At 41.4% G+C, this 20142-nt stretch overlaps 1 protein-coding gene across 2 annotated transcripts; it reads right to left on the minus strand.

Moving 5' to 3' along the window:
• Window positions 1-1256: 1256 nt before the first annotated feature.
• On the minus strand, window positions 1257-19206 carry LOC308411713 (branched-chain-amino-acid aminotransferase, cytosolic-like). 2 transcript variants are annotated; one of them, XM_080905713.1, is made up of 18 exons: window positions 19022-19206; window positions 18887-18925; window positions 18663-18760; window positions 18458-18524; window positions 18261-18352; window positions 17734-17838; window positions 17586-17653; window positions 16749-16845; window positions 12162-12233; window positions 11511-11711; window positions 11093-11203; window positions 7733-7852; window positions 7454-7617; window positions 4536-4678; window positions 4345-4430; window positions 3811-3951; window positions 3491-3565; window positions 1257-2538 (listed from the first exon to the last, which is right to left on the minus strand). In XM_080905713.1, exons 1-18 carry the CDS (start codon window positions 19101-19103, stop codon window positions 2497-2499), a joined length of 1803 nt encoding a protein of 600 aa, XP_080761839.1. In that variant the 5' UTR covers window positions 19104-19206; the 3' UTR covers window positions 1257-2496. The 2 variants fall into 2 exon arrangements, with proteins under 2 accessions (XP_080761839.1, XP_080761838.1); XM_080905712.1 differs by lacking the exons at window positions 16749-16845; window positions 17586-17653; window positions 17734-17838; ... (3 more) ...; window positions 18887-18925; window positions 19022-19206 and adding an exon at window positions 14322-14946.
• Window positions 19207-20142: the final 936 nt, after the last annotated feature.

Consider the following 20142-nt stretch of genomic DNA (forward strand, 5'->3'; position numbering starts at 1 on the left):
ATCAAAGATAAAAAGGCAACTTATAAAGCCAATTTCACACCGTGTCTTTAGGCACTTTGTTACTAGCAGCCTGTCACATAAACAGTAATTTGTTCCCATTTTTTCAGATCAACCACAAAAGATGCCAAAGATAACTGACAAGCACGAAATTGTAATTTTGCACCAACAAGGATTTCCCAGAGTTTTTAGCTGAAAACATGGTGTGCATGCAGTCTGTCCTTAAAATTACAAACTAAAAAAAGTGGAGGGGAAAAAAAAAAAAAAAAACCCTGACAGCAGATGCCATGTTTTAAGGGAAAAAGACAATCCAGCAAAGACTTGGCAGAAGACCTGAGAGATCTGGACCTTCAGCTGGTCCATCTACTGCTCACTGAAGCCTCGACACAAACGTCTTGTAGATGAGCAGCTGTGAAGAGGCTATTCTTAAGGAAAGTGGGGGAAAAGTCAGAGATATTCCAAATTACACAAGAACTGGACTGAAAATCTGTGGCAAAAGATCTGATGGAGTGAAGAATCCAAATTTTAAATATTTGGTTTAATCTTTGTCAGTATTTACAGACGAGGCACAACAGACGTACGACAGGAAGCGTCTACAGCCATCTGTAAACACAATGGAGCCTCTGTCGTGGTTTCAGCCTGTGGTCTTGGAGATTTTGTCAAAATTGATGGAATTACAAACACAGAAAAGTACCACGTTTTGATCCATCTGGAAAGCATCAGGGTTTGACCTCCTCACAGTCTGGACGTATGAGATCATCTTGACAGGATGGAACAACTTGCAGAGGTCTGAATGTCCTTCCACAAGCCCGAAGAATTCATTCTGAAGACTACTTAAAGAAATCACAAGAAAGCGCACCTACGACAGTTCAGGATGTGTTGAGGAATAAAGGCGGTCACAGCAAACATTGACTTTCAAGCTTGTTAGAATTGGTTTTGCACAATAACATGACAGACATTCACCAGCCACTTTATCAGGTGCACACATTCAACTGCTTGTTAAGGCTGCTGATGCTGCTGTAAGTGTGAGGGATTGCATCTGTTTGATCGCCACAGCCTGAGTATTGCTGCTCACCGCATTGTACCCATCTTCTAATGGTTCCTTCAGTCACACCACAAAGCTTAAATCATAAATTCACCACCAAAACACTGATTAAATGATTATTATTAATATCATCTAGAAGAACTTTTAATCAAATGCTAAATTTAAATACAGATGATTTTTTTAAAAAAACCCCAAAAACAAACAAAGGACCCACTGAACTCAACCTTGCTTTATTGTAAAAACAAAAACAGCCAAATAAAGCTAACAGCACATTTAAAAAACTAAACAGATATTGCTTTACATATCCAGCTACATCCCCTAAAGACAAAATCAGCAGCTTTAAATGGACAGATGAAGAAGAAGCTGACAGACAGATCAGGCACTTGGACAGAGGAGACTTACAGCGTGTACAAATATAGCAGAGAAAGTCACAGCTAAACACATGGTGACACAGTCAAGTACTCTGGAAGACAGTCGGCTGAATTTCACATCACAACGAGGAGGAAAAATTATAATTTAAAACTCTCTAAAATAACAGGTCTATTTGCTACCGTACAGTATTTTTCAGGAGTGCAGCATCTAACAGTCTCTCTCGTCTGCAGCGTGTCGGCGTTCAGCAGTCCTTCTGTTTGTGCGTGCTGCTGCTTGCTCAAATCTTTTTTTGTGCTGTCAAAGTCTTTACAAATAAAACCAACAAACATTAAAACCCACTCATGATTATTTTCTAAAAAGCCGAGTCACACACAGATGTTACAACTAAGCTTAGTGCAAACTCTGGTGTCCAAGCGACGTGGCCCCATGAAAAATTACAGATCAGTTCGCCAAGTACACGACAATAAGAAATAACACATCCTTACAAGGTTGGCTATTCCAGTTTTGGCTACTCACATGTAACAGTTAAAGGTTTTAGGTTAAATACCACGAGCTAATATCAACTGCTGTTGTGACATTCACCTTAATTCATTTGTTGATGAGTAACAGCAACTACCAAAGTCTTAAACACCAAATACAAACCTGTAGCTTGTGACTACGACACCTGAAACATGTCAAATTATGTGCCTGTTTGTTAATGCTGGGCTGATTAAAATGAAAGTACGAGCATCTGAGTGAAGTTTAGTCTGTATTAATGCTGTGAATCATGTTAATATTTAAAATCTCTTTTTTCCCCTCCAACAATTAAAATTTTCTTCGGACTTGATATCGGCAAACGTCGCCGTTAGTATTGCTGCATTCAAACCACCAACTGGTTTTCTGAGACAGTAACATCCGTGAAAGGCGTCCAAAAAGACAGGAAGAGAGAGGCGTCTGTGTCCCCGAGTGACAAAGCAGGAGTGCATTCATTGGATGAAAGGAGTGCGGTGGGTGCGGGGGGAGGGGATGGGTCGCTGTTGGTTGTCCCAAACTGAAATCAGCGGATTAAATGTTGATACAACCGGCATGTGCAAAGTAGCTGTTTAAACAACCAGTGGAGCCCATTCACTTGGTGTGCGTCCGTACTGCAGGAAACACAAGGAAGCAAAAGAGGAGAGGGAAACAAATAAATACAGAGGAAGGAAATGTGGGCGTGAAATAAAAAATAAATTCACATATAGAAAGTCACAGGATAAGCTAGGCCTGCAACAAGTGCTGTTATTCCAATAGCAGACTGTCATAAAACAAGTCATAAATAAATACTCTTTCAATATCATGTTTTACTGATTATTGATCTGAGAAAGAAGAATATCTGTCGGACTGATCGGCATCAAGGTCGGATGTGTTAAAGAAAAACAAAACATGCATGGGTGTGTTTTGCGTCTTTTCCCTCACATAAACTAAACGGGCACAGCTCTGAGGCCTAAAGAGTGTAGCCAGTGCAGAAGAGCTTTAAGCCAGAGTTCTTTTTAATGGCCAGCAGGGGGCGACTTCTCTGGCTGCAAAGAGTTGATGTTTATGGGAATTTGATCGTCCTTGCTCAGTGATCTCAGTGACTTCATAGGCTCGGGTTCTAGTTAAATATTTAATAGAACCTGAAATCTTTCGTAAACATTGGTCCTTCTACAACTAAAAGGAGAGTTATCTATAATATGCTCACATGCCACAGTGGCTACGTCCATCTTCTATTCTGTGGGTGAGAGAGTATGCATAGACAATAGCTTCTTGTGACTCAGCATGCACACGTTTGGAGTTTTGGTTCTGTTTACATACACTAAATTTAATCTGAAGCCTAATAATTCTGCACATCTGTGCGCATGCCTTGCTGAAAGAGAACAGTGTGCAGAAGAGGTCTAATGAAAATAGTACACATTTCTGCCTTCGTGTGGATACACTTTAGGAATCTGGACCCTGTATTTTTCAGTTCCCTCTTGCTGCCACTTGGAAGCAGCAGCATTCAAGTTCCCTTGATCACTTTAAAGATGCTCCAAGTGCCTAATACTTAGATTTGGGATATAAATGTGGTGACGCTCTTACCTGAATATCAGTAAGCTCTTTGTAGAACCTTTTGGCCAGATCTGGACCGTTCTGCATGGTGGGGATCTGGTACATCTGAGAGAAAACAGAAGGAAATATTGACGTTATTGGTGATTTCCATGGATTCCTCACACCGTCAAACATGAATATTTAAAAACGAACACTTTCCACATAATTATTTGTCCACAAATGTTGCCTGATGACTCAGCAAAGCAGAAAAATTAAATATTCATGTTTGATAATGGGCCACAGGAAACCCCGCAACGTCACTATTACTCATGAAAAATAAGCAGCATCAGAACCAGGAGATGAACTCCCACCTTTCCTTTGTAGAGGAGGCTGCCGACGGGGCAGACGACGCAGGCCGTCCCTGCACCAAACACCTCCAGGACTCGCCCGGCATCCAGAGCTCCAAGCAGCTCCTTCATGCCCATAGTCCGCTCCGTGACTTTAAACTCTCCCTGACAGAAACACACAAAGAAAGAATTTTTTTTATTTTATTTTTTTTATTGCTGCACTACATTCAAATGTAGAAGTTGGAAATCCCAATCGTAATCTTTCAGCTGGAATGCCTCATTAAATTCCCACCTGGCAACCCGGAGAAGCCCGACCAACCAAAATAATTTGTTCAAGACAATTTCTGAAACTAGGAAACGCTCGTCTGCAAAAAATGACACCACTGAACATCATGCTGGGAAATGCTAACAAGCACTGGGATGCTACAAACTAACTAAGACTCAGACTAAAAATGAGACTCCTTTTGTTCTATTTCTGCTTATCCTGCATCTGTGCTGGACTTTCAGTGTGGGCGGGGCTCCGGCAGCTGTCTTGTTGACCTAACAGCGGTCTCTTACCCAGGATCTTCCCAGGTCCAGCAGCGACTGTCTGGTCACTCCTGGGAGAATAATGCCATCCAGCGGCGGGGTCACCAGCTCTTTCTCTGCATCCACAGAGGAAAAATTCACAAGAGCAGGTTTAAACTGTGTGAACAATAAAAAGATGACTGGGTGAAAAAACAACCAAATATGAACAAAAAGAATCTGACCTCCTTTCTCATTGGTCCAGTAGATAAAGAGGTTCATGGTGCCGACCTCGGTGATCTCCTCATCTTGTCCATACAGCCAGAGGACCTGCTGACAGCCTCGCTTCACTGCCTCGTTCTGCACCGCTATTGTGGGGCCGTAGTTACTGGAAAGAAGTTAAATAAGACAGACAGCCTGATTTATTACATATGAACAGAGCGGCTTGGACTGAAAAACATAATATAAAGACATTGGTGTAATGCATGTTTTGCACACCAGGTGGCAGTCAGTGGTAGTGGGGCCATACATCTATGAATGGGGCTATTCTGAGGGTGACTCGTGCAGGTGTGTTGCATGGCAGGAGGCACGCAGGTAAGAAGCAAGATACAACATGCAAATAATAAATGAAAACTGCTGATGTCGACAAGACGGGTCAGACATCAGTGCCAACATGCAGCACCGGTGATTTACAAATAAAACTCTACAACATCCTCCACAGAGACTGAAATGAACACAAGAGTATTAGCACATTTTCTCTCCTTGTTTTTCATTTAAATAACATATTTAGTCATCAATTACAAGCCTTACACCGCCAAGATCACAACCTGTAACCAAAGTAAAGTCACACAATCCAACAATAATTAATTTCAAGAAGTGAGGAAGACACGGTGACATGTCAGGTTTTCAGTCCAAAGAATGATGACAGAGCAACCGTTGTTGTGCACAGGCACCAGCACCCAAAGAAAAGGTGTTTGTGCTGACGAGGAAGCATCCTGTTAATGTCACGACTGTTAGAAGGAACATTGTGAGAACCACAGAACCGCAATCATTTCTGGATTGACAACAATAAACAATGAACAATGGTGTTAAGAACCCAGCCTTGAGTTGTGCTCGGCTGCCAGCTCTTTCTGAGCGTCACTAAGTTCAAGCTGCGTTAGCTTCGAGTGAAGGATACAGACACCCTGACGTACAGCCCTCTGTGATATTCTCCTTTAATGTCAGAAATGCAAACCGGCTCGACTGACGTAGCAGAGCTGTAGCTCTGTGCTTTGAAATATGTCTCCATGAGTTCAACACAGTGTATGGTGTGCAGTGCAGCGAGGAGTCCCTCAGACATCTACACTGGAGAAACTAAACAGCCACTCCATGAACGCATGGCACAACATAGAAGAGCCACCTCGATGGGACAAGACTAAGATGTACATATGCATCTAAAGGTCAAAGGTCACTCTTTCGAGGATGCAAACGTTCACATTTTGGACCAAGAACACAGATGGTTTGAAAGAAGAGTGAAAGAAGCCATCTATGCCCACTGCGAACGACCTTCTTCGAACACACATGATAAGGTGAGGCAAGGTCTCACAACGGTTTCACCTGTAACCTCAGCTGATAATGACCCACAGCTTTTTTCACACCTCATGTGGTGATGCAAACAATCAATAGTGGGTCAACAACCCTTTTAAGTGAAAACTCCCTCAAGGGCTTAAATACCTGAATTCTTCACCTTTCGTCTTAGAACTGAGGAAACATCTCGAACGAGAGGTGAAACGCCTTCAAGCAGCAGTGCAGACACGTTGTGATGAAAGCACGAATGAGACATTCACAAATCTTCAAAGATAAAATGGATTTGATTCTGGATAAAAGCCTCAAATGATAAAAACAAATAGCTTTAATAAAGGATTTTATCTGCTTGTCTAGTATAAAAATCACAGTCCAGTTCCAACTACACTGCTCGACTGATGTGCTCTGGCTTTAGTGATCATATCTAAAACGTCAGCATCAATCAGGCTCTACTTTCTGTACCAGTAAATGCACAATAACATTTAAACAATTAGCTAAACAAGACTGCAAAGCTCTTAATCTACACAGACTAGAAACCTCCAGCTAGGCTGAAAATTCCCTTCAGACCATGCATGAAGTGAGTCCTGGGATCTAAAAGGAAACCTGGATCTGGATTAGTTTTTGATATTTTCTTCAGAGCACTGAGATGAAATTTCACAGTGTTTCTTATTTCAGTTTGATATGAATATGTGAAGATATAAGTTAAATTTTGCCATATCTTGTACTAAAAAGTAACCAATAAAATAAACTCCTTAGCAGAGGTAACAAACAACGTAAGCCCACCGAATTACTCTCAGCTCCACTGGAGTCATGTGACTACTGCTGCTAAATCAGGCCCGACAGCTGAAGTGTTTACTCCACTTTGATGGAGGAGAGCAGATTTGTTGGCTTAGCGAATCGAGTGGGTGTTCAGCGGTGTTACGTAATCACGCCGGAGCCGAGCAGGTGCTGATGTAGGACAGCAGAGTCATGTGGAAGCAGGGCCGTGATTACAGGCTGCATGGAATCAGGGGAGATTATAGGAACGCCGATTTGTCTCCTCAGTCTCGTGATTATTTTTGACCTAACTGCAGATGTTTTCAAAAGCACAGGTGATGGTCCAGACCATTAATGTTCCAGCTGAAGCCATTGTACGGTTAATGCTGAATATTTTAAGGCTGATTTTAATGCAAATACACCACCTAAAATATCACACAAGCTCTTTCCTTTTTGACACTCAGGCCGGCTTTCTCATCTCCACCAGGAAAGTGAATAATCTGCACAGCTGGGCTCCATCCAGATCCACTGCTGAATGAAAACACAGCTGTGGTGTGGAGCACTGCAGAAAGTCCACCTGAACATTACAGAGCCGTGAAGCTGGTAAACTGCCTCAGATTTTTTAAAATACTTTTTAAAAATGTATTTTATACTGTTTTTTTTTATACTTCTTTCTGCTTGTTTGGGTTCCATATCGTCAGTAAATTAGTTTCAACTTTGTTTACCGGTTTCTCTCAGAAGTCCTTCAAACTCAATTGTGTTGAATTGTTCTTTTTATGCACAAAATCGACTCATAACCACAGCAAGACAGACACCAAATGCACACTTAAGGGTAAAAACTTACCCTCCCATCTTGTAGGCCCCAACACCTCCTTTCCAAGCTCTCACAAACGCAGGGTCTGCCAGCAGGGACACTGGGTTGAAGGACCCCGTTGAAAAGTACGGCCCGACTGGGCCGATGATGACGAAGATCATAGCTTTTCCTGGACGAGACACGCCAAGAGACGGCTGGATGTGAGGTAAGAAAAGACAAGAGGAGACTGTTAATGAGGAGAAGGACATTTCAAGCACATCCTGGCTGACGTGGAACCTGCACAGGCCTTTTAGTGAAACTAAAGCTCACCTCGGTTCCAATGTAAGTGGGTCTGATATAGAGGCTGGCATCCTGGGAGTAGGGGACCCACTCCTGGTCGATCTCCACCAGCTTCTTGATGCACTCCAGCAGTTCTCCTTTATCAAACAGCTGCACAAGGAAAAGACATTCAACAGTAAGCTTTCACCATTAATCTGGCTAATATAATATCATCCAAATGACTCTGGCTGTGGTGGAGAGGAGGTTGCTTACAAACTCTTATCCGTCTACTCCCGCGCTCTCTGCACTACTTACTTTCTCCGGCAGACTGTTTCATCTTGGCAGCCACGAGGACAGATACTAATCGCTGTCATTACCTCACGCCCTCACTTTATAAGCCATCTTATCTGTATAGTAGAGAATTACCTGTTCTCTCATATCATCATTCAGTGTATTTTCACCCTGCACTCTATCACACTGAGCTTCTTTAATGCTGACATTTGCTGGTGCTGGAATGACCAAATTTAAATGTAGATTAGATTAAATGTAATGATCCTTTATTATTTATCCTTTATGTAGTCAACATTTTACAAAGCATGTGACTGCATTTTATTTAGATTTTTATTTACTGAGAGTCTTTCTTCTTTTTGCAAATTTTCTTATATTTTATTGCTGTATTCTACTTTATTATAAGCTGTACTTAATTTTTTGGCTGCAGTAACACAAGAATATCCTATCTTTGGAGAAATATACATGAGGTAAAATCTTTTCAACACAAAAACACAAAAATTAAACAAGTGTCACAAATTAACATTATAATTCTCTCGGTTAATTTATTCATGACGTGTCAGTGATGGATTCTAGAGGGCATAAACATAAAGCATAAATAGGAAAACAGCTGAGCCCACATGTTCAGTATCTACGATCCTCCCTGTTTGTCTTTACTTCTAACAGCAGCCAGGCTCTCCATTGGAGGCAGAACAGAAAGACAAACAGAAGTCTTGTTCTCCAGAAGGCTATGGGGCGTGACATAGGGCTGGGCGATATGGCCTAAAATTCATATCGTGATATAATTTGAAGCATGTGCGGTAACGATATATATCGCGATATATTCTTTTCTTCTGTATAACATATTTCCCACACTATAAGGCACACTTAAAATCCTTTAATTTTCTCAAAAATTGAGAGTGTGCCTTATGTATGAATTCTGGTTGTGCTTACTGACCTCGAACCGATTTTGGCGTGCAGAAATCTGTTAAAAAATGTTTTGATGGATTGTCAGAGCATTACGGCTGCGTAGTGGGGAGCTTCGTGGAGTAATCTGGGTCCAAAACTCCGTCCCAAACGAACACTAAGACTTAAAAACGGTCTAAATTCTTTCATCTTTAATTAAATCATCAGCGTTGCTGCTTTATCGGGTGTAACGATTAAGTTTTACATCCATGCATCCATGAAAACAGAATTTATTAAATTTAACGGAGTTAGAAGTTAACAGGAAGTTAGCTCGCTAGTTTACACCTAAACATTTCATACCATGTTCTGACTGAGAGATTTTTGAAACCAATTCAAACGTACAGCTCTGTTATCACTTCCAACATAAATGAAGACAGAAAACTAAACAGCAGTGGCGTTTGCAGGGTTACTGAAGTTGGACTACCTGGTATATAATGTTGTGTTACGTGATTGCTAGCGACACAGTTATGTTAGCATAACATTAGCACAGTGAAGCTGGAGGATGAACGCCAACGTTTTTCCACTCGATAAAAGTTAAGGTGAGGGATTCTGGTGGTCAGGGACAAATGTAATCGTATCGGAGGATGCTATACACGGGCCAAACTTCGTCAGGAGAACAACTAAGATTATTCATCCACAATACGAGGTTAGTTATTAATATACTGCAACAACATGGGAACAGAGCAGCTGCGAGAGAATTCAACATTAATGAATCAATGTTACGGAAGTGGAAGAAGCGCAGTTTTTGGCTTTCCCCATATTTCAAAAGTGCTTCATCTCTTTGCAGCCGCTGCGACGCTTTCGACCAAAACAGGCGCAGCTTGATGACATCATCAGCATGCACTATCGCGATAGAGCGATATAGTCAAACTCTCTATCGTTGGCCAAATTTATATAGTTTCTATCGTATATCGTTTATATCGCCCACCTCTAGTGTGACACTTTCAAGACTCTTCCAAATACATATATTGCATACTCACAGTATCTTAGTTATACTCAAAGTTTGTTTCCCTGTGAAACAGTTTCACAATAATGAAGTGTGAACTCTGGTACCAGGACATCAGGAGGGTGTGTAAAAAACTCGTTTGTGAAACTGTAAAGATAACCTATTCCTGTGTGGTGGTGGAAAGCTTTAGTTCGTTTCCAGCATAGACGCAAATCCCCTTTGGCGTTGCGTCAGGCGGGTTAAAACCCTGCCAAATCAAACATGCACATCTCCCGAGTGTAGTGAGTCTAAGGCAAGGGAGCAGCCAAATGTAGTTTTCTCTACCAAGTACACTCAAGTTTGAGCTTTTTAGATCCTTGCTAAAGAATTAGCATCGACAGCACATTTAGACCAACAGCAGCACTGAGATAAAGCAACACAGGGTGAGGTTAAAGCTCATAAAAGGCGATGAGACCCAAGTTTGAGACCCAGTTTGAATCATGGAGTTTTTCCACTCCAAAGAATGAATGACCAGCATTCTTCCTGCAAGAGGAATTTTTGGCACCTCCCTAATGAGGTTTAATCCAACCCCTCCCACAAATCTGGTTGCAGTGTTGTAATATCTATTTTACCTGTTTCACTTCCTCAAGTGTAACTGACATTTTGGGAATGAAGAGAAAATGCTCATCAACCTGATCTTTTATCTCCTATCTATTTTATCTTTTATCTTGGGAAGAAATGTGGCTTTGCTTTGAGAAAACGTGACACTTGACTTGCTGCCAGATGAAGGATTAAAAAAGCCTGGATCAACTTTTCTACCAGACCACGCTGTGTGTTTTTGCCAGAGCCGTCCGTGTGCTCAGCAGCCTCACTGCGCTGACTGGCTTCAAAGAATGAGCAGCGCTTTGTCATGCTGTGCCACAGTCTCTCTGAATAAGGCCTCAGTGTCTCACGATGGTCTAAAATCGCTTTTCTGAGGCGTTTCCACTCTGATTAAAATGATATACTGTGTGAAGGACAAACAAAATACTGATATCAATATATATTGCAAAGAGCAGCCTCCAGGGATAAAAAAATAGAACCACCAAGAAAACAACCAGACACCTTAAATACCCACATTTACAGCAAAGGTTAGCATGTTCATAACCTATTGATCTGGAAAGAGTATCCTGAAAATCAATGGATGGTATCCATCTTTTATATACAGTCTATGATATATTAGGGTCAAGGTTTCTGATGGTGTGCAAACTCACAGGAAGGCTGCTCCTGTCTGCACTGCGATGCATCCTCTCCATGTTCAGCATGGGTCTGAACAGGCGGATGTGGTTGTCGACGCCACGGTACGCCTTCATGCCTTCAAACAGCTGGAGAAGGTAGAAACAAATAACTTTTGTTAGTTACTATGTAGGTATAGATGAATGTGGCAGTGTTTCCCTTTTACTGAATGGTTATGGCGACTTTAAGCCCATTCTGGCACTGATATTCATCAAATTATCAGGTGAGAAGACAATACCTAACCATTTCATTGGCCAATATGTGTCAGCCATTGGCTGTTATTACAAGTTCCTGGTCTACAGGCTCACTTATATGTTACACTACAGCAGAGGGTGCTGCACCCAGTGAAAATATCATGCATGTTTATGTACTGCACGTTGGCAGAGTGCTCTTTACCTCTATGGAGTAGTGCAGGGCAGAGCTAGCTGGATGCAGCGACAGATTCTGGAAAGGTTTGATCTGAGGAGATTCCCAGCCGCCCTTCTCCGACCAGTTGATAGTCAACATGTGGTCAGAAAATTGTTTGCCGAAGAGCAGCGTGGAGGGCTCGGGCTTCGGCTTGCATTCTGTGTTGCGTTCAATGGTGAGACTTGCTGCCTGAGATGGAGACGGAAAGGCGAGCCGGACACGGGTGGAGAAAAAAAAGAAGGAAGGAGACGGACAAGAGCAGAGCAAGCGACCAAAACAGTGATTGTTTTTTTGAAATTGCTGTTATTGACACAGCATGCGCAAAAGGACAATTGATGGTGGTTAAACATAGTCAGGTAAGGGTTAACAGATCACTTGGACACAATTAAACAGGTTAAATTAAACTGAATTAAATAATTACAACAGGCACAGAGTGAGGGGGACACAGAAATGGAAAGAAACTGTAAATAAAAAGCAACTCGACCAAGCTAAAGAGACAAATCCCTCTAATGAACGTTACTTTCTTCTTTCTGTTACCATCATGTTCTCCATACCAAACCAGCCATTCACAGGCTCGCCAGACTGTAATTCAAGGTCTCACCTGGTGAAAAAAGAAAATGTTAACGTTTTCCTCATTACCTTAAAGGAGCTGGCGAACCGCAGCGAGCCGAAGGAAAAGGGGAAAGTCTGAAGTCGTCGTCCATGGAGTGCCTGCAAGGAATGCATGATGAAACTCTTTGCGAGATGATGTGGCAGCTTTCTTTAAATACCCATCAAAAAGTTTCAAAATGTTAACAGATAACAGTTTAAGCTCTGATTTCCAGGTGACAATCATTGATCCACGTTTGGGAACACACAGGAAGACTATGTGCAATATTGTTTTTTTTTCTGAGGGGTGTGTGTGTGTGACTCAGCACCAATCATATTGTCTGCACATTCCAGAAGGAGACAGTCGTAAGAGCTGTAAACAGAATCAGATCACATGTGCAGGATGCTCTCTGCAGAATGATATTATGTGGGCAACAAAGGGCTTCACAATAAGAAGAAAGCAACAGCCAACCATAAAAGCTTATTTCATAAAAACATATCATTAGTTTAGGTACATAAATTATCAGTGCCACTCCTTAACTGGCTTTGTAGATCTTGGCATTCATACTTGGAGTTCAGGCAAGGTAACATGAGAAATCTAAAGGTAATTCAGCCCTGGGGTAAGACAGGATGGGATATTATACTTTTACTTATTTAACCCGTATTAAGATCAACTGTCCTGGCAGTTTAATACTTATGGAAGCAATCTTCTAATTAATCTCGAAATTTCACATTTTAGTTTACCTTTCTTAATATGGTGCTGGGTTTCCCATATTTTAACTGATTTTAATTTTGCCAACTGAACAGCACGGAGTCTTTCATATATAGTCATCACACAAATGCCCCTCTGTGGTATGAAGCAGCAATTTGGAGCCCTGAGTAATTGAACCACTGGGAGCACATCTACAGCTTCCATAGACTAAATGGAAATAATTAGCCTGACAAGTTCAGGGAAGAAAGAAAACAGAAATTACAATTTGACTGCTAAATCATGACTAGGAAAAAGTTGACCAGTTAGTAAATGATTGCGTTTAAAGTTAACAAGTGTGTTGAAATAAATGATTAAATATCAGTTAAATATTGGGTAAATAATTAATATACACAACTAGATTCTTTCTAACAATAAAAACAATGTTAAACAGTAGAAACATTTGGAAAAATAGTTAAATATTTAAAAAAGCAGAATGGATACAGGGCTAAAACATCCAGGTTGTGCTTCTAAATGGTTTTAACTTTACCAAACTAATAAGTACTGGGCTGTTAATTGTATGCATACAATTGAAACAACATTTAAAGAAGTTTAAAATCTAATTCCAATATTTGGTAGATGACAGCTGGCATTGATAAAGGGCCACAGGGCAGCTCACTTGACAGGCCAGTTCTGGCATGTTTGAAGGTCAAAGAGCTAAACCACTGACATTACAGACAGACAATATAATTATCACCTCGTGTCCATAATTTCTGCACAATGGAGCTTAGGGAAGCATTTTGGCGTAAAGGTGATGCAAGATTTTGTCTTTATTGCACAATGAGAGCTTAGCTATATTTTTTCCCCGAGTTGATTTTTGCCACACACAAACCTGATGAATGAAATATATCCCTATTTCCCAAAGCAACATTTAGTTTCTTGCATTCAATTGTGGCATTTAATACAGCAGGAAAGTAACTTATTCTATTCATTCTACATGTAAAACACAAGAGTAATAACGTGGTAGCAATGTACACAGACACTTTGCATTTTCTGTAAATGTGCATCAACTAAAAGCCCTTTAATATTTAAGTCGACGCACAAGACAGACTGACCAAAAACAAGACGTCACGCATGAAAACCTCAAAGTTCCTAAGCAGAAACAAATGATCCCAAAAAACATAAAATGTTTTCGTCTCTAAGTGAGCCGAATTTGTTAACCGCCTTTAAGGTTAACAACTGCATCTTCTTAGTGTTTTTGGAGTGTTTTTATTTTGACCATAAGCAGAAGACATAAAATCTCCACATTTCTGCATTAAGTTTGGTCTTTTCCATGCTGTACAATTTTGCCACGCTCCGCGCTCGCGCCGAATTCTCCAGTAGCAGTGGGCCAGGATGTTTTACTGGCCTCTTATCTTCTTTAATGATTACCGGCCACCTTACCGCCCATTCAGGTTAATCATTTACCCACAACATCACAGCAACCTGGTAATAAACAGCACACAGACACTCAATCGACTCACCGTCCGGAGGGCTGCCATCTCCGCTACGCCAGTGATGATAAACAACTTTGTTAGTCCGTGTGGAAACAAACGCTCCAAGTCAGCTTGCGTTCCGCTTTGAAATACGAGACCTTCTTGCTCTCCCTGAACCCAGAAGCGTCAGGATACGAGCAGCGTGTGCCGACTTTGAAATATTCAGGATCTTCTATTCAACTTTTCTACCAGTTTAATAATTCAGAAAGAATTACACGTCTCAGAATAACGACACAACGATGTTAGTGTATTAAAAAAACCCAAATCAATGTAATAATTAGCTCTGCAGTTGTAGTGACCGGTTTTATTGGCCAGCAGTCTCATTCAGGAAGTCCTTGGAAGCATGAGGGAAGAGAAAAAAAAAACAAACAAACCTCTGATTGGGGTAGGCGAAAGCAGGTTATTATAGGCAGAGAGGCTAGTGCTGATTGGCTAATCATAGGGGAGTGGTTCAGGTCCAGTTTCAAGGTTAGGATGCCAAAATTCTAAGCTTTAAATTTTCAACTTCAAGCACCAAACTACTTGAAATCAATTAATATAATTGCTTTCCTTATATCCAAAATTATTTAGTATTCATTTTAGTCATGTAACCAGCACATTTGCACATATCTCCACCACAAGGACACTCAGGATTGTTAGGACTGGATCTGACTCTTGAAGCCGTAGTTCAGTTCAGCTCCTCCACTGAGCAGCAGGTCAATCCCGGTGCAGAAAGTGGCCTCGGCAGCGAGATATAAAGCAGCCAGTCCACACTCAGCCTCAGTCCCCATTCGACCCATGAGCTGTTGGAGAAGAAAGTGTGTCACTTCTCAGTCCTAGACTGCATATTTCTGGGTGCACTGGGTAAATTCCTTTTGTTTTTGTGCTTCTACAGGCCTGCAGCTGTTCCAACTGTTGCTTCCTAGCTCACAAGTATTTGCCAAGAAGGAGAAGCTTTTCAAAAAACTCCTGTACGACTTCCCATGCAACCCCCCCCCCCCCCCCCCCCCCCCCCAAAAAAAAAAACAAAACAAAACTGGAGATTTCATAATTTCAGCTTTCTCAACTCATGAACAGGGAAAACTACAAACCTCCTAATGCGACAGAGGCTTAACAGAGGGTCTCCTATCCTCCATTATTTAGATAACAGGCATAATAAAAGTGTGAAAATGACAGATCCTAATTTAACAAAACATGTAGACAACAACAACACTTAAAGAACTGAAACAAACTTGTCTTTCACTCTTTTTCTATAAATGCGAAACTAAAAGGAGGTGGCTGTCTAGTTACTCCTCTTGTATTGCGTCAGCTTCAAACAGGCTTTCTTGCCTGAATCAAAGGAAACCTCTAATGGAAAAAATGCAGCCTGTTACACAAACTCGTTCAGCTGCGATCCAAGACTGAAGGCGTCGATGCTGACTGCCTGACAGAGAGATTCCAGTGTGTGGCAGTTTAGTTTTGCTTTTTCCAGTATATCCAGTGTTCCTCTTATGGGCATGTCCAAACCATCTCAGCCTTGCCTCTCAGACTTTGACTTGTCCCTCTGATGTATTCATTTCTAATAATGTCCATCCTGGTAATTCCCGGTGAAAAATCTTAGCAACTTCCACTCTCTGTCCTGTTGCACTTTTGGCTTTCAAGCTCAATCTTTCTGCCTAGCGAACCGATAAAAGTTTCCTTCCTTAGTGTCCTGCCTCACATACAACTCACTAAAAGCCTTTTCCTCCTTTGCCACCTGTGTTTGCTGTACACCTAGCCTCCAAGTACTCCTATCAGCTGTCTGCATCTTCTTGACTATCCCGCTTTTTCCTTGCCAAACTCTTTGAACACTTTCCAATACTTTCTCATTCCTCTCCCAAGTGTCCTTGTTTTCATTCCCTCATCACTTCAGCTTTCCCCATCATCTGGTAACTCCTCCCTACCAGCCAGAGCTGTCGACATTCCTCTCTGAATTCTTTACATTTTTCCTTTTTCAACTTCCACCATTTGATCCTCGTCTCTATCTCATGCTGCCTAGCTACAATCTGCCATGACACCACCTTGCAGACTCTCATCTCTGTCAGACACTTGCTCTGAAAAATATCCGCCTTCCTTCTCTCCTTCATATCAGCTAGCTCCTCACATTAAGCCCCTATCTCTGACCTCCACACTCCTGCCTTTTCCTCGCTCACGCTGCCTCCTAACACACCTTCCTCCTCTCCTCTTCCATTGTTTTCAGGCAACAGTAGCACAGTTTCCACCAGCAGCCTGCTGACCAACAGCACCAGAGGCGTTCGCTGCCCTGATCCAATGTGGAGATTCTTTGTGATTTGATGATGGCACGGATCATTTTTATTACATTTTAATAACTTTTCATTAATGACTGCATAACTCAACTCTTCACTACTAACCAGCCCCCATAATCTGCACGGCTTCTGAACACCTTCCTGAACGTACCTGAGCATTTTCCCCCATTTTAATGGCGGCAGCTGCGTCTGGTGTCTGTGCTGCTAGTTGCTCCCACAGAGGTGTCATCACGTTACCCGGTGAAATGCTGCAACAAAAGCCAGACACTCCGATTAGAAAAAGAAAGGCATTATTAGATTAAAGGGAATGAAATACTTGTAGAATCTCTACAGTTTTTATATCACACCAGAATTCTTCTTTTTATTTATCAGAATCACATTTTTTATTTCACTGCGTAATTATAGTTGTTTGGTATCTTAGTCTTGTGGATTTATGAGAACAGAATGTGTAATTTTGAACTGTCTACTGTAGAAAAGCCCAAATAGTGAATCAGAGCTTATCAATGGCTACGAAATTAAGTTTTAAAAAAAGGGGAGGGGGGGGGGGGGGGGGGGGGGCTGATATAAGAAAGTTGGGCTTTATGGTTTGTGGCAGTTATCACAGACAGCAGTGACTGAAGAGAAGTCCAAATAAGAAATACAGATTATGTTTTTCTGACTTCTGCTCCTATCAACCATCTCACAACCCCTCAGACTGATACTGGGACCATGTAAAGAGGCCAACCCTTAGCTTGGGAACCATTGGATGAGACTAGTTAACTCTATATAAAGCACACAAAGGTAACTGCATTTTAATATACTAGTCACAAGCTGTCCCCTGCGATTCATTAATAGCATAACACATTTTTATATCTTATCCTTGTGATTAAATTGAAATCCAATTAATTTAATCTGGAGATTGAAAATATATCTTCTCCCTAGAAACCTTTTTTTTTGGGGGGGGGGGGGGGGGGGGTGATAATTTTTTGCAGATGCCAGTTTGCCTCACCAGTTGACTCTCACATTGTAGCGACTCTCATCCACTGCCATTGCCTTTGTCATGGAAACGATCGCCCCCTTGTGGAGAAAACATCACATTACAATGCTATTCTTTTGGGCAGAGGGCTGAAATTTAGGAAACGAGGAAAGAAGCTCACCTTTGTGGCAACATACGGTGCAGCATCTTTCTGACCAATAGTTCCCACAAGACTGGAAATATTGATGATGTTTCCTTGGCGCTCTCGTAGGTAAGGTAACACATACTGCAGAGAGAGAGAGACTTTCAGGTGGTGCAAAGATCCTCTATACATAATGTTTCAATTACTCCAAGAGCTCAAACAGAAATGAAAAGTGTGAAGGGTTTATGTGTTATTAGTTAGTCAGACTGGCTTTGGCTAAAATCAATCAGTCAATGCAAAAATCCTGGAAACTCAAAAGTGATATTACAGGTGGTCTGTAGACACAAGGAAAGGGTAGATTCCATGTTAGGGGTATTCTTGTGTACTTTTAAGACCACTGAAAACATTTTTTTCCTATATTGTTTTCCCGCCTGTCGTTTTAAAATAAAGTTATTTTTTATTTATTTCATTCATCAGTGTTTAAATGTATCACTTTAATCCTTAAGGACTGTCTTTGTTACCACCGAAGACAGAAATTATTTGCACCCAAAGCTGTGAAAACGTACTTTAGACGCCAAAAAGTAGCTGACGAGGTTCAGATTCAACAAGTCTCTGAACTCCTCTGCTGTGGTGTCGTCAGTGGGTTTATGAGGAGGGTCTGAAGAGGAAGATTTCAAACACAAAAACAGACAGTAAGCAACACAGCCTTGTTGTCATGTCTCCTTGTTAGTAAAAAACAACAACACACACACAAAAGACTCACGCCAGCCTGCGTTGTTGACCAGGCAGTCGATGTGACCAAACTGCTCCACTGTGACTGCAATCAGCCTCTGCAGAGACAAGAGGAACCAACAAATGACAAATACACATCCGCAGTGAATGCGGGAGTCACTGAGTTCAGTGAGATCATCATGTGATCATGTGACTCTTTCCATTTCAGACCATACACCCACAAAGCTGCACTTCACCTTTATGTCTTCTTCCTTGGAGATGTCACTTTTGACAAACTTGCACGAGCCTGGTCCGGTCTTGTTAAGCTCCGCCTCTAAAGCTTCACCTGCTGCACCTACGAGACACGTCTGATCATGCCGCAAAACACTGCACCCCATTATTTTTCTTTTCATATATGCTGCCAAAAGTGAAATCGTGTAACTGTTTTACAAAGTAGCAGAATAAAAACAGCCTTACTAACTTTCTCTTCCACAAAACGCCACTTTGGCTCCGTTTTCCACTATAAAAGAACAACAAAAAAAGACGCAAAAATGTTCAGTGCGCCACTCCTCGCTGCATGCGCAAACTGCCAGCATAAATAAAGACATTTTCATACCAAACACTCTGACAATCCCTCTGCCAATCCCTTTGGATCCTCCTGTGACAACAGCCACTTTGTTGTAGTAGCGGAGGGACATTTTGTCTGCGGTCACGATGATAAATGTGACGCAAAGCGGCGCTGCTGTCAAACAGCGGACTAATAACGGTTACTTCTTACTTTGTCTGCTCGGAGTCATCACAGCAGGACTCCTCTGCCGCCAGCAGAAACGATCAGCCGCTGTCAGCATGTTTGTTTGTAAAGTTCAAAGTGCCACAAAATCATGCGGTTTGCTTTGCTGCGTTCAGGAGGACAGGGATAGTAGGAAATCTATACATTCACAAGAAAACTAGCTCTAGAGAGGGTTCTTGAACTTTTATAATAATTTCCTTTTTACTTCAACTGTGTCTGGACATCTGTGCTTGGGTGCCACTAACTTAGCCGCCCTAAGCTGATGTCAGCTTCCTTAGAAACCATCAGTCTGGACATGATTACTTTCGTTCAGTGAAAGGAAGCTCTTCCTACTCCCCGTTATCAAGTACTTGCAGGAATGGGATCGTCTGATTGTTTGAGATCTCTCTCCAATACTGTAGTGTCTTTACCTAACAGTATAATGAACCTGCTTTCCACTAAACTTGCTGATGCTATTATTCTAACGGTTATAAAGCAGATCTCCCATCTTTATAACGTTTTGAATCATTGCAGGAAGCTGATTTACTCTGCAATGCTCAGATGCCATTAAATATCTCAATGCTGCTTCAACTTAAAGATCAAGGAGACCTGGCCTTTTGTTAAAAGTATTCCTTTTTGTATACTTAATATTAAACGTAATTATTTCATTTCTTCATTTTCACGCCTCACTGGTCAACGTATTCATGTGAAAGGGTGCTGGGTCGATTGGAGGTAAAAAAAAAAAAAAAAAAAAAAATCAGAGACACTAAACCTTTGAAGTTGGCTCAGGAAGGGCATGTGACTTAAAACATGTGGATAAGGTAGAAGCTGAAATGAACTTTAATCTAATTTCCTCATTTTACATGGCAAAACATTTTGTGTTTAAAAAAAAAAACCCATTCGGAAATCATTAAACTTCCTGATTTTTTCAGGGATTCTTCTTCTTCTTCTTCTTCTTCTTCTTCTTC

The sequence above is a fragment of the Rhamphochromis sp. 'chilingali' genome, assembly GCF_963969265.1.
Source record: "Rhamphochromis sp. 'chilingali' genome assembly, chromosome: 15".
In the NCBI taxonomy this organism is placed as follows: Eukaryota; Metazoa; Chordata; class Actinopteri; order Cichliformes; family Cichlidae; genus Rhamphochromis; species Rhamphochromis sp. 'chilingali'.